Below are 15,953 nucleotides of genomic sequence, written 5' to 3'. Positions count from 1 at the left end.
GGTGAATTTACATTTTGCCCGAAAAAAAATTAGGGTATTTCGAAACAAAACAAATGACATTAATACCAAATGTTTTAAACATTATTTTCTCTTGAAAATGAATGGAAAGTAACATATCTATTCATTACTTGACTGATGTCGAATGTGAATATGAATGACTATGAGTCAGCGACCACGTTGATATAAGCTCTATATGACTGAGGAAGAAATATATTTTCCTCAACTCAGCAGATCGCGGTACCAAACGCTGGCTTATACTATAACAGTTCTCCTTACATGTTTTGGTATGGTACACCCCCTTTCACCTTCAATCAAACTCTCGTACACCACACCTATCCCACATCCGTCAGTTAAAACATATATAGGCTAGATATAAATAGATTTTGCGCGATGGGATTATTGGACTACACGACGTCGCAAGGTGATTCTCGTAACGTCTGGCTGAAACAAATAATAAAATTAACTAATATAATGCCCCACAAGGACTATAGGCATGAATCCCTGGTTTGCCATATGCCATTGCAACACATATGTGTGTATTTTGGTCAAGCACAATAGTGAGGATTTCATTAGGCAAGTTCTATGGATTTTAAAATCACTTGAGTCTATCACAACATTCGTACAGCCACATCTTAGAAAACACTAGCAAATTTAGTAATTTCCCAATGCTGTTATTTATTCACACTTACATATCGTCAGGCTAATAACCGAATTGCGTAAGTCATTTTTGGCGGTTTTAAGTTTTTTATAAAATAGGTATTTATGTAATGCTTCGCACCTGTCTGTTAACTCAGATTTTATTTTAAGAATTCCAAAACCTATAAAAATTGAGATTTTGTATGACATGCAAATTTGTTCAATTGTTTCGTCATAATGAATTATCATTGTTAACGCAGAACTATTGTGACGTCACAACGGCAAAATAACCTCGGCGAAGGATTTTCGAGTTTTTGCATCTCAGATTCTAGTTTGAGGCTTATAAATTTGAATTTATACTACAGTATAGGAAGGCGTGCCCTTCACTGTCAGAGTCCAATTCACCTTGGTTGGCTACTATATAAGGGTACATTGCTGTTTTAATCTTAGTCTTATTTCGGCGGGTGTGCAGAGCGTGTTATAGTGATGAAATTTATACTTTTAAACATAAAAAATAATGTAATTGGAACAGATTAGCTATTTTGGGGATTAGGCATCGTAGATACTAAGAATTACATTCGTTTTTGGATTGTTTGGTTTTCAGGACTGGTGCATATAGTCAAGTTGCAAAAATGCGTATGTCCCCAAGTCATAGACACATTTCTGCCTAAGTCACAGTGTGCCCTTATGACGTCACATGACTGCGTCATACAGATTACCTTGAATCCGGCTACGATCAATAATTGAACCATGGAAAAATATCGACTCTCAATGGCATAAGCAATATCATTAAGGTGTTTTTTACGTTTTTTTTTCAAAACTGCTAAAAATGACTTACGCAATTCGGTTATTAGCGTGACGATATGTTTTGATTGTGACACATTGCCAACTTTCAAGTAATGGTTCTCTTTCGAATCCAACTCACAAACAACAGGTTCTCTCTCCTTCTATTTCAGATAAGAAATCGGAACATGTCGTCTCTACCTAAGCTGTCTCCCACAGCTATAATAGATCGGCGAATAATTATAAATCCAACCGAGAAAATGTTAAAAAAAAATTGACAATAATTGTACCGGTTGCAACATGAAAACCACAAAGGCGGCGGCAAATGTAGGTAATAATTGAACCGCCTGAATAATGTAACGTTCACGTTTTGCCTAATAAAGCAATGTCACAGAGGAAAGGACGTCATGAAGAGTCTGAATGAAGACCTCTCAAAAGCAGTACAATAATGGTTCTGTATATATTTCTCTGAAAACAAATATTTACCCAGTGTTCCAGGATCATCTGGCCAAACCTCTTATAGTGACGCATGGCAAAACTTCTACGAAAACTAGGAGATAGAATTCGAAACAAAAAAATCACCACTGAGTCGAAAACCACAGACAGACTCCCTGTGGGGCAAACAGCCAAACACAATTCCAACAATATTGCATGCATGCTCAATCCAGTGCCAAGGATAACACGTTACACTAAAAGGGTGTTAGTGGTAAACTATCTACAACATGTCAATGTATAATGGGGTTGTCTTTGATTTCTAGGTATCCAACCACGGTCATTTGGCCCAACGCATAATTTGTGCCCTGTTACAATTCGTCGCACAGGATCCTGTATAATGTTTCATGCTTGGTAACACCAAAACACACGTACGTCGTGAGAGTATCAGCCCCTCCCCGTAACATTTGAGATAATAGAACACTTTATGCCCTTACGCCGACATTTTTTTTACCAAATCCTTATACAAGAGCTCCAATTTTTGCATCTTAAGAAAAATTGCCACTAACCACATATCCACGAATTTTCGCAAACGCACAGCACAATCACACGATCCATGTATTAATTATTATTATATAATATATAATCAAGTCTATTCAAAAAAATTATCTTCGGTTTACGATAAAGATAATTACGATAAATCTGAATCTGATTCGCAACAAGCGGATAACCTAACGGGAACTACACAGGATGCCATAATTACAGTGCATTTAATATTCAAATCCTGTATTAGAACAAACGTTTTAAAACTGGTCGTTTTAAAATAATATCTCTGCAGTATTACCACTATCATACTAGGAGGGGTACCATATGACCTATAAAAGTGTATCTTTTCAGGGTAATATCTACTAACAAAAATCCTTAGTTTGACTTATTGTAAAAATGTATTTTATAGCGTGGTTATTTGACTATTTGACGAACCTGGAAATGTCACTGTACTATTTTGCAGGTTTGCTTTTCGTTTTCGGTACTCTGCCCATAAGATGAAACTCTTCATTCGGCCTCATGTTCATAAAGTGTGCCATTCTATTTGACATGCTGAAAAAGGCACTAATTGCCGCAATGTCCCACGCATCTTCGGCGTCCAAGCCATGTTTTGCAAGGTTGTCAAAATAGTGTTGCGAAATTTCTTCAGACTTGCAAACGGCCATTGCTAACTCTAATATTGCCCTTTCGCGATCTGTGATAGCTGCTGCCTCCCAGCACGTCGCTACCTGTCAATTTTTAGTTTGAAATAGAATCTAGAATCACTAGAACGACCTCTTTTTCGATATCCGAAAAAAATTCATCACAAAACTTCCTAATGATATTGTTATGCCATTGAGAGGCAATAATTTGCCATGGTTCATGTGGTTGATGTGTTTATTCTGTCAACTGCAACAAATCACTGTTTTTTTCTGCTGAACGCTTGTGTTTTCACTGATATTTTATCAAATTTACAGATAATACATAATTTTTACGTTTATGTCAAAACTATACAAAAAATTGCGTATATATCTGATGTTGACATGTGATTCTTTAATTTGATTATCCGTACTCATGACGTCGATGATTTTACGAAGGGTGTACGCTCAATTGTGAAATATTTTCGATATTCTCAGCCTCATTAAAATTAGTTAAAATAGGCACGGATATCCAAATCAACTCCCATATATTGCAATTTGTGTTGAAGTTTGTTACAAAACAATATAGTAAGCATTTTTACTATATTCCAAATAAATGCAAATGAGGATTAAATAAGATGCAATTAAAATGTCGATAAGTATAAAACACGACGACTTGTAACTATTTTCACACGAAAAGAAATTCGCCAGAAGAAAATCTTAGCTACTATTTACAAACGAAGATTCGTGCCATGTTCCCTCTTTGTCACATTCCGCGATATCAAGCAAGACGGCTAACAACGTATGAAGTCAAAAAGTCTTCCACAAGTAATTATTTTATTCAATCCTGTTTCATGTGTTATAATTCATTGTTAAATTTGACTAGCTGACGAAACAAGGTACAGCTATGCTTTTTAATCAAAAGAGTTCAATTTTCAGCCCAAGGATTAAAAATATTTCTGTCGTTTTGAATAAGCCGACTTAATTTATTCAGCACGCATCACCTCGCGCTTAAAACTATTTGATCTCATTGATTTAATTTTTTTTACATCTGTTGTATATTCTTAGCTTCTGATTTAAATAACAGCCTAATCCCTATGAAAATGGTCCATAAAAATAACAGTTTATACACAAACTTTTTACAGATTCAGTCAATCATCGTAGATTGGAACTCAAAGGTAGAAAGTACGACGTGTTTGAAAGTAATCCGACTTTCTCTATGGGAATCTGCAGGTTCAATCTTACGTCACCAACGCAGAACAGAATTCAAATCAGAGATGAAAGTGAATGGATAAGAATTCGCCGAAGATTAGCAAATAAATTCGGCATTGGATTGACAGAAAATTCAAATAACCGCAAACAGGTAAACAAGTCCAAATTATCTGTACATGCGTAGTGCGTAAAACAATTGAATTGAGTTATCTTTCAATGTTGAAATTTATACAAAGTTATTTTACTCTGGGCAATCAGTTTGAGGTCAAATATGCAACTGTTTGGTGATAATTAGTCTTGCGATGTTGCTGAGTAGTTTCTATTATTAAAATGAAGAGTGTGTACACTTTATTTCATTTTTTGTTAACATTTAGATTTGTTTTACAGACTTCAAACCGAAATGTTGATTTCAAGTCACAAAATCACCACAAGGAAAACTGTCAATCTAAACAAGACGAACTATGTGCAATATGTTTGGAAAGATTACCGAATCATGCCAACGACAAACGAATCTTAGACAACAATTCAGCTTATTTTGATCAAAACGACGTGAAAGTGCTTAAATGCCCTCATTCGTTTCATAGGGAATGTATATATCGCTGGCGAGTTTTAAATTATTCATGTCCCGTTTGTCGACATGTTTCCACGTGATATTTTATAAAATTTCCAATTTTTTTTTATAATGAACCAAGGTCGCAACAAGAACGATTATGAGTATCAAGCAACCTCTTTCTATAAAAGCAGCAGTTTTACTTATCATTTTTACTTTCACCATCTCGCAGAGCTGTTCGCTATATTTAATAGTGTGATTTGAAGATAAAAAAGAGACTTTAATTCTCCTATTTCTTCGCGAGATTAATCTACCACTCACTGAAAACTATTCAGAGTTTACTATAGAGTTCTGTGATTTCGAAATCTCACGACCATATATATATATATATATATATATATTTGTTAGGAAAACTAGGGATGAACAAGTCATTCGCAGAACTCTCTAGTATTTGTATAGATTACAATTGCCAATTAAATTGTTGCTAATGATTCATTGTAAGCTTTTTGTGAGCTGTAACAATTGTTGGGCGAACTACAATTGTATGGTTTAAAACTTATCTGCTTGGAAATTTCGTTCGTTTTTCATTTATATTGTATTTAAATAAAATATATGTTATCAAAATGTGTCGTAAATCGTAATGTTGATCATATTCAGATTACATTTATGAGCGATTTCAACCTTGCGCCATTCTCCAATTGTGTTCAGCAGACCACCCTGCATCTAAAATTGCAGGCTTGTCCCTGGGAAACGTCTCATGGGATGGGATGGGACAGCACACATTTGTATTTCCCATGGGACACGTGTAACACGAAAACCGTATGATTTTCGAGGAAATGATGGTGAAACAATTTGTTATGGATTTCGTGTTCATATATTTGAGCATAGCTCTCTTGTTAGTTATATATAAAGAGCAAAATATATTGAGCATTAACAATATATCTCGTGAACACATGTATAATAGTTATGAATAAAATTTTGTTGTTTTGCATGTCTCTTCGTGTGCATGTAGTCCTATTTAGTAGACGATAAACCTAAATTTAACAATTTTTATTGAATCGTATTCCAATGGGAATCCCCTGGGATGGGTGGGACAGGCATAATTGCTATGGGATAGGAATGGGACAGAAAGATAGGTCCCATGGACAAGCCTGTCAAATTGCAATCATAGAAAAATATTCAAATTTTTGAAAAATGATATTAATGATGACGTGTAAGAGGATAATATCGCAGTCGTCAAAACCGTGTTTCATATGGAGTACAACAAAACATTGCCCTGGATGAGCCCAACAAACCTTCTATTCCGGCTTTAGGATTTAGGTAAGACAAACACGTTTTTCCTCTTCAACGGATCTTATTTTCCTATCACTTATATATAACATACGCTATGCATTATGATTAACATTAGCAAATCCCCTCAACTGCAAATCTTAATGGCTAACTAAATTTCTCGAATATTTTCACTAAACCTCAAAAATGAGATTCTGCGATAACAACGACCGATCAGCAATTAGCTAATTCACAATAATTAACATTTGAATTTTGAACGGTGGCTCAGACTAATCAACGCTGGCTCGGTTTTGTGAGTCATTAGTCAGTTTTTATTCGTGTTGCTAAAATTTAGGAATATATATATAGAATAACTCTTTGACCCAAGAAAAATTCTCTTCGTACCTCTAACCTGGCAAATGTTTTAGTACTTAGTTTGAGAGTCCTTCCGCGACCTGGCACTGCAAATTAAGTGAACGTGTCAAAATACAAAAAAAAAACAGACTTCTCTGTCATTATTTGACTACACTGCGCTGGGGATTAATATTAGCTCAAATGAATTAGCTAGTTCATGGAAATAAAACTATTGGAAATTATTCTTAGATAAATACACGGAATAGGTTAATATTTTCATATGTGATTAGCACTTTTATTCAGCATTAGTCTGACATTGCTGTCTAGTGTATGTATAACAAGCAAATGACACCTTGCCTCATTTCTGACGAATTAATGCCATTTTAACTACAGACATAACCAAAAAAAAAAAAAGACAGAACCCATAAATTTCTTATTTACTTCTGCAAAAATGAGAAAAAGGGAATTTTGTTTGCGTTTAAACCTCTGTTTGTATATGATTGTACTCCAGGTGTTTCAGGAATCTAGGACGTTTTGCATATAAGTTATGTTCTTTCTAGTCTAGAATGGGTTCCTAATTACCTTCTTGGCATTGCAGACAGACTTGCATCCGTCACGCAAAATTGTCAATCACTCACTTGCTTTTCTGCTAAAGCGCACGTTCTATGCTGTCAGGACATATCAATAGCAAAAATAATGTTTACTGGGGCACAGCACTTCCGACGGAAGTCTTATAGAGACCGCTACACTCAGTAGAGTGCAAGTAATATCCCAACATTGCACCATTGGTCCAATAGGGCACCTCATTCATCGGATCCGATCTTTCTAATCATACACAAACAGAAGTTCGAGTTGAAAAAAAATCATTTATTTAACTTCATTTTATGTTTTTGGGTCACCCTGTATGTCAGGCAATGAATGGCACGCTAAAGGGGATGTTTTGTGTATATACAGCATAGGTATGTATGTTATTGCAGAATGCTTTGCTAAGTCTGACGAAAATGCTAGTGTACTTTAAACACAATCAATGGAAATTGAAACAATAACAGTAGAAGTCCTTAGCATAATAAGTAGAAACAAGATTGATAGCGAAATGATTGAAAGATTATCAATTACTAGATAATGGGCAAAACTTCATGAACGAGTCAACGACTCGTTCAGCGTTCTGTCATTTCATTTCAAAATGTAGTTCAATGTCGACCTACCTTGTTTAATTTTTGATTATGGTTGCTATATATATATATATTTATGTTTTAGCAATTGTATTCATTTGAATTAGAGAAAGAAATTGCTGGCATGTTCTGTGTCTTACGATACTTGGTGAATTTACATTTTGCCCGAAAAAAAATTAAGGTATTTCGAAACAAAACAACTTGAAAATGAATGGAAAGTAACATATCTATTCATTACTTGACTGATGTCGAACGTGAATATGAATGACTATGAGTCAGCGACCACGTTGATATAAGCTCTATATGACTGAGGAAGAAATATATTTTCCTCAACTCAGCAGATCACGGGACCAAACGCTGGCTTATACTATAACAGTTCTCCTTACATGTTTTGGTATGGTACACCCCCTTTCACCTTCAATCAAACTCTCGTACACCACATCTATCCTACATCCGTCGGTAAAACATATATAGGCTATATATAAATAGATTTTGCGCGATGGGATTATTGGACTACACGACGTCGCAAGGTGATTCTCGTAACGTCTGGCTGAAACAAATAATAAAATTAACTAATATAATGCCCAGCAAGGACTATAGCCATGAATGCCTGGTTTGCCATATGCCATTGCAACACATATGTGTGTATTTTGATCAAGCACAATAGTGAGGATTTCATTAGGCAAATTTTATAGGTTTTAAAATTACTTGAGTCTATTACAACATTCGTACAGCCACATCTTAGAAAACACTAGCAAATTTAGTAATTTCCCAATGCTGTTATTTATTCACACTTACATATCGTCAGGCTAATAACCGAATTGCGTAAGTCATTTTTGGCGGTTTTGAGTTTTTTTTATAAAATAGGTATTTATGTAATGCCTCGCACCTGTCGCTAAGAATTCCAAAACCCATAAAAATTGAGATTTTGTATGACATGCAAATTTGTTCAATTGTTTCGTCATAATGAATTATCATTGTTAATGCAGAACTATTGTGACGTCACAACGGCAAAATAACCTCGGCGAAGGATTTTCGAGTTTTTGCATCTCAGATTCTAGTTTGAGGCTTATAAATTTGAATTTATACTACAGTATAGGAAGGCGTGCCCTTCACTGTCAGAGTCCAATTCACCTTGGTTGGCTACTATATAAGGGTACATTGCTGTTTTAATCTTAGTCTTATTTCGGTGGGTGTGCAGAGCGTGTTATAGTGATGAAATTTATACTTTTAAACATAAAAAATAATGTAATTGGAACAGATTAGCTATTTTGGGGATTAGGCATCGTAGATACTAAGAATTACATTCGTTTTTGGATTGTTTGGTTTTCAGGACTGGTGCATATAGTCAAGTTGCAAAAATGCGTATGTCCCCAAGTCATAGACACATTTCTGCCTAAGTCACAGTGCGCCCTTATGACGTCACATGACTGCGTCATACAGATTACCTTGAATCCGGCTACGATCAAAAATTGAACCATGGCAAATTATTGACTCTCAATGGCATAAGCAATATCATTAAGGTGTTTTTTACGTTTTTTTTTCAAAACTGCTAAAAATGACTTACGCAATTCGGTCATTAGCGTGACGATATGTTTTGATTGTGACACATTGCCAACTTTCAAGTAATGGTTCTCTTTCGAATCCAACTCACAAACAACAGGTTCTCTCTCCTTCTATTTCAGATAAGAAATCGGAACATGTCGTCTCTACCTAAGCTGTCTCCCACAGCTATAATAGATCGGCGAATAATTATAAATCCAACCGAGAAAATGTTAAAAAAAAATTGACAATAATTGTACCGGTTGCAACATGAAAACCACAAAGGCGGCGGCAAATGTAGGTAATAATTGAACCGCCTGAATAATGTAACGTTCACGTTTTGCCTAATAAAGCAATGTCACAGAGGAAAGGACGTCATGAAGAGTCTGAATGAAGACCTCTCAAAAGCAGTACAATAATGGTTCTGTATATATTTCTCTGAAAACAAATATTTACCCAGTGTTCCAGGATCATCTGGCCAAACCTATTATAGTGACGCATGGCAAAACTTCTACGAAAACTAGGAGATAGAATTCGAAACAAAAAAATCACCACTGAGTCGAAAACCACAGACAGACTCCCTGTGGGGCAAACAGCCAAACACAATTCCAACAATATTGCATGCATGCTCAATCCAGTGCCAAGGATAACACGTTACACTAAAAGGGTGTTAGTGGTAAACTATCTACAACATGTCAATGTATAATGGGGTTGTCTTTGATTTCTAGGTATCCAACCACGGTCATTTGGCCCAACGCATAATTTGTGCCCTGTTACAATTCGTCGCACAGGATCCTGTATAATGTTTCATGCTTGGTAACACCAAAACACACGTACGTCGTGAGAGTTTCAGCCCCTCCCCGTAACATTTGAGATAATAGAACACTTTATGCCCTTACGCCGACATTTTTTTTACCAAATCCTTATACAAGAGCTCCAATTTTTGCATCTTAAGAAAAATTGCCACTAACCACATATCCACGAATTTTCGCAAACGCACAGCACAATCACACGATCCATGTATTAATTATTATTATATAATATATAATCAAGTCTATTCAAAAAAATTATCTTCGGTTTACGATAAAGATAATTACGATAAATCTGAATCTGATTCGCAACAAGCGGATAACCTAACGGGAACTACACAGGATGCCATAATTACAGTGCATTTAATATTCAAATCCTGTATTAGAACAAACGTTTTAAAACTGGTCGTTTTAAAATAATATCTCTGCAGTATTACCACTATCATACTAGGAGGGGTACCATATGACCTATAAAAGTGTATCTTTTCAGGGTAATATCTACTAACAAAAATCCTTAGTTTGACTTATTGTAAAAATGTATTTTATAGCGTGGTTATTTGACGAACCTGGAAATGTCACTGTACTATTTTGCAGGTTTGCTTTTCGTTTTCGGTACTCTGCCCATAAGATGGAACTCTTCATTCGGCCTCATGTTCATAAAGTGTGCCATTCTATTTGACATGCTGAAAAAGGCACTAATTGCCGCAATGTCCCACGCATCTTCGGCGTCCAAGCCATGTTTTGCAAGGTTGTCAAAATAGTGTTGCGAAATTTCTTCAGACTTGCAAACGGCCATTGCTAACTCTAATATTGCCCTTTCGCGATCTGTGATAGCTGCTGCCTCCCAGCACGTCGCTACCTGTCAATTTTTAGTTTGAAATAGAATCTAGAATCACTAGAACGACCTCTTTTTCGATATCCGAAAAAAATTCATTCTATTCGAAATGGAATTGTAAACCTAAATTTCAAGAAATTTCGAATTATCAAGAATATAATTTCTATGATTTATTTCCAAGAATTGAAACATATCTAACTTAAAAATGGATATTCATTATTACCTGGTCAGCCACGATGGGATTTTTCGAAAAAATTCTATAAAGAGCACTGTGCGAAACCACGCAATACAAACACGAATTGTAGGAACTTGTTGCGACAACAATCATTTCGCGATCGGCCTTTGATAAATTTCCGGTCTCTGAAACGTAAATATTGTATAATCTTAAGTTGAATATGGTTGTAAAGGTAATGTGTTTTGTGTGTTAAGTGTATTTTGTTGTCCATCGCTTTTGCAGAAAGCCTTATTCAACTTTGTAAAACCACACATTGCCTCTATAGATTACGACAGAACAATATGTTCTGAACACTTTCACACTCTACCTTTTAAATAGGGTTATCGGATATTTTTTATTAGTATAAATATATCAGTAATACAAAATGCTACAAATTGTGCGCCGATCAAGTTAACCAACGTAATTTTGTATTTCAATACAGCTTCAAAACAATAATAATTCTATATTTCGCGAAAAAAGTTGTTTCTAGCAATGAATTACTGATTTCCATTCCATTCAGTAAGAAATAAAATTTCATTATTTCAAACATGTAGCACATGGATCTCGGCCAGGCATCTCCGATTTCCAAAAATTTAGAAAATATATAACAACATATTATGTAAATGCATGCTCTCGGACCTGCAAACTGCTACAATACTCACCTTTTTGCATTAAAACATCGTAGTAATTGAAGAATGCTTCAAATTCCTTGGGTCTGTGCGCATAACTCGTCATAACGTTTGGTACAAAGCCAGTCTTTTCATCAGCTTCTGAAATCCTATCCTGAATTGACTGTGGTAGTGTTTCTATCTATAGGGAAACAGAACAATTACAAACCCAATTTTGAGAAAGATAACCTTTGTATTTGATAAAGTTTAGTCACCTTTGGCAATGGATATCTAGAAATCGGGAATGTGTCAAATTTTTTCTTTGGCTCATCTTCGGAAGCATGTTTTGAGGTCACATGTACACAGCGTAAAGCAGTCCGATGGAAGATTTTTTGAGCCTGTAATCGAGATGTGAACAACCTGTTAAAAATGGACTTATGTATTGTTATGTTCCACTTTCGACGTCAATTACATATCTCTGCGACAAAAATTCCGTTAATTTGTTTATACATGCATTTTTATATTTCCAACCACCATATTGACGTCGAAAATAACACGTTCAAAAATCTCCCAGAACTGTTATGATAGAAATTGATATTTGGCATGGCATAGAAAGAGCTAACGAATTTCGGAACGTAATATCGTCACGCTAATAACCGAATTGCGTAAGTCATTTTTAGCAGTTTTGAGAAAAACGTAAAAAACTTCCTAATGATATTGTTATGCCATTGAGAGGCAATAATTTGCCATGGTTCAATTTTTTGCCCGTAGCCGGATTTAGGTTAATTTGTATGACGCAGTTAAGTGACGTCATAATGGCGCACTGTGACTTAGGCAGAAATGTGGGTATGACTTGGGGACATACGCAATTTTGCAACTTTACTATATGCACCAGTCCTGAAAACAAAACATTCCAAAAACGAATGTAATTCTTAGTATCTACAATGTCTAATCCCCAAAATAGCTGATCAGTTTCAATTACATTATTTTTTATGTTAAAATATATATTTCATCAATATAACACGTTCTGCACACCCACCGAAATAAGACTAAGATTAAATATAAAGAATAAAACAGCAATGCACCCAATATAAAAGCCAACCAAGGTGAATTGGACTGGGACAGTGATAATCACAAGTGCACATCTTCCTATACTGTAGTATAAATTCAAATTAATACGCGCTAAGCTAGAATCCGAGATGCAAAAACTCGAAAATACTTAGATGAGGCTATTTTGCCCTTGTGACGTCACAATAGCCATGCGGTAACAATGATAATTTATTATGACGAAACAATTACACAAATGTGCATGTCATACTAAATCTCCATTTTCATGGGTTTCGGAATACTTAAAATAAAATCTGAGCGCAGCATTACATAAATACCTATTTTAAAAAAAAACTCAAAATCGCCAAAAATGACTTACGCAATTCGGTTATTAGCGTGACGATATGCAAATTAACATTTTGTTTATCACAGAAAAGTATGTCGGTGTAGATTTTGTGATGTAACAATGCAAAATTGAATCGTTATTCAGTTCCATATGAAAATTTGTTTTGGTAATAATAAATTATAAAACGTACTTACTAATAACGAACGCAGTGGTAACGAAAGCATGTTGCTCCGTATAATATCAAACAATAATCAACTACAATTTTATCAATAATATCTCAAACAAACACATAGAAATACATTAAATATCCATCTATAGCCGTTTCTTCTGGACCAAAATTATATTGGAGACTAATGAGATCGGGCCACAATAGATGATGTACAAATATAGACTTCACCAGGCAAATATATTAGAATCTAGATGAATAGGTACACTAGCCCCTGCATCGAAAAATCTTAACATTAAAATTCTGGACAAATTCATTCGATCTGTTTTGTTTTTATATTTGTTTGTTCTACACTACATAGTATGTCAGCTTGTCACGGCTATTACTACCAACTGTCCAGTTTGGTAATAATTAACTACAAGGTACCTAATGTCCTAATTACCTGTACTACATGTGTTTTGCTGAGTAATACCATACCATTGAGGTGTATCTAAACCCATCACTGCTGCAATTGAAGTCGCTCGGGTTGGTATGATTCTACAGAGCTCAAATTAAACTTTTTAAGAAGACAAGAGTTGTTACAAAAACTTTAAAGTAAATACATACTCCTGAGTCGTTGCTCCTGACCAATCCAAAATAACGATCCAACAACATTACACCCCTTGTATGTTACTTAAACATTATCGGATACTAAATGTACCTATGAGTGGTTGAATCTATAAATTCGGGAAATGTTTAAAATTTCCCACATTTTTGAGAATGACGAAAAATAGCCACTTACTCCTGTATTTCTAAATGTCGTCATTAGGGGTCACAGTCAACGTATAAATAAATGTCAAGCAAAAACTCCCCACCAAGCCAAATACCAATCCTACAACATTTTATCTCTTGCATTTTGATTGAGGCTATCGGGCATAAAATGAACTTTGGATCGTTTTGTCATTTTGTGTTCTTGTTGAGTATAATAAGTATAAGTTTATTTTGACTCCACAATCAGAATAAAAGATAATAAAACAATTGATAAAAACAATATAAATACAACTGATTACACACACATACAATCACGCAGACAAAATAAAATTTTAGAGGAGAGAAAAATAGAGAAACATAATTTACGTATATTGCCTAGAAAAAAAAAATATACAAACAAAATAAAAAACAGAAAATAAATTTCGCCACACAATATTAATATTTTGTAACAATTGCCAAGTTGGATACCGAATTGGTTAACAGGACTGAAATGTATAGAAAAATATTTCTAAAAAGATATTAGCAAGCTATGGTTGGAGTATGCTAACGCCAAATTGCCCAATCGTACTTGCCAAGATAGATGCATGAATAAGTGGGCTAGCTAGCCCACTTCACTCACCAAAGCCCAAATATAGCCAAATTAGAGTCCAGATTATAGCAAATATTATTAGTCAGTATATGTGATTATAATTAAGAATAATTAGGGGAGTATGGTAATGAGGTAGGAGAATAGGTTATAGAAATATATAGGTTCCTAAAGATTCAAGCAAGGTTCTCCCTTTTATATTTATGGATTTTAGACAAGGGTGTCAATTACTAAAGTCAGTTCAAATTTATCATAGATGATTCGTCAGTCTTTGCAAATTTCATCGATGCTGTCACTATTATTGTTGGACAAGCTTGATGTTGTATTGATTTTATCATCGCGAAACGACCTGAAAAATGAATGACGTTATAGTCGTCTTGTGCTTCGTGTGACATCGGCACCGTTACTCTTTGCAAACTCGAATGCCAAACATCGGCATTTATCTTTGGATAGGCCCTGGTAGTTCGCTCCAAGTGTTTTGATGTGAATAACTAGTTCAGATTCCATTTCAGAATTAAATATAATATTCTTGAGCTTGCAATTCTAGGATCCTCTTGTACCAAGGGATCATGTTTTTCTTTATCGATGTATCGCTTTAGTGCCATTCGGTCCACATCAAATGTTCTCGCCGAGGTTCAAATACTGCACGTTGAGCCAGAGAACAATCCTCCTCGTGACCGCTGGCTCCACCCTTCAAAGATCGGTCATTATCATTACTGCCGAAAGACTGCTCAACGGTGCGGCGAAAGCCTTCATTAAAACATCACCGAATAGGAAATACAATGACCCAATGTGACGAAACTATTACCTTTATACCTGCAACCACGAAATTCACTTTTGCTGCGATGACGACTTTTTTTTGACTTGTTACCACCAGAGTTGCAGGGCATCTGCCTTTCGCAGCCAAATGCCAAAGTTATGACACAATCTACCAACAGAGGGCGCGCAAGCTCTCCATCTCCAATGCGTACATATTTTCAATATACTGTATTACCAAACTGCTGAAATACATACTTTCAGCTGAAATACACTATTAAAACGGAACTTCGTTTTTCCTCTAGGTCCAATTCGATTTGACATACCTGCAGTAGATTTCGATTAATCACGAAGAAATTATGCAGAATTAAAACTTAAATAAAAACTTGTATCGCTATGTGACTACTTGACTACAGTTTCTTCATCTTCTAACTTTTTCTACACAGCCATTACCAGCAAATATGTTCTCTTGTGCTAGGAAGGCGAGTAGTCCCTTCAATACGATTAAATCAAAGAACTCTGATGATCTTGAGTCGAGTATTTGACGGAAAATGTTAAGGCTATATAAGCATCGCGCACCCAATCCTCGCATGAAGACACCCAAATACCAGAAGAAAAGATTTGGTATTTTGAATATCACCTGTTATGTGCCCCCAAAATATGATATTATTAACAGTCTAACAATATTATACTAATGTTTTACTAACAAATGCGCAATTCAAT

At 35.2% G+C, this 15,953-nt stretch overlaps 2 protein-coding genes across 2 annotated transcripts; one reads left to right on the top strand and one right to left on the bottom strand.

The window, feature by feature from the left end:
* The first annotated feature begins 3,300 nt into the window (after positions 1-3,300).
* On the top strand, positions 3,301-5,348 carry LOC144427309 (uncharacterized). The gene is made up of 3 exons (XM_078116308.1): positions 3,301-3,842; positions 4,160-4,377; positions 4,614-5,348. Exons 1-3 carry the CDS (start codon positions 3,767-3,769, stop codon positions 4,875-4,877), a joined length of 558 nt encoding a protein of 185 aa, XP_077972434.1. The 5' UTR covers positions 3,301-3,766; the 3' UTR covers positions 4,878-5,348.
* A 4,780-nt stretch (positions 5,349-10,128) lies between these two features.
* Positions 10,129-13,413, bottom strand: LOC120339425 (uncharacterized). The gene is made up of 5 exons (XM_039407549.2): positions 13,167-13,413; positions 11,855-11,977; positions 11,634-11,781; positions 10,981-11,117; positions 10,129-10,781 (listed from the first exon to the last, which is right to left on the bottom strand). The coding sequence occupies exons 1-5, from the start codon at positions 13,194-13,196 to the stop codon at positions 10,506-10,508; spliced, it is 714 nt and encodes a 237-aa protein (XP_039263483.2). The 5' UTR covers positions 13,197-13,413; the 3' UTR covers positions 10,129-10,505.
* Positions 13,414-15,953: the final 2,540 nt, after the last annotated feature.

Source organism: Styela clava, chromosome 9, assembly GCF_964204865.1.
Source record: "Styela clava chromosome 9, kaStyClav1.hap1.2, whole genome shotgun sequence".
NCBI lineage: Eukaryota > Metazoa > Chordata > Ascidiacea > Stolidobranchia > Styelidae > Styela > Styela clava.
The sequence above is the reverse complement of the archived record's forward strand: the minus strand, read 5'-3'. Positions and strand labels throughout refer to the sequence as shown.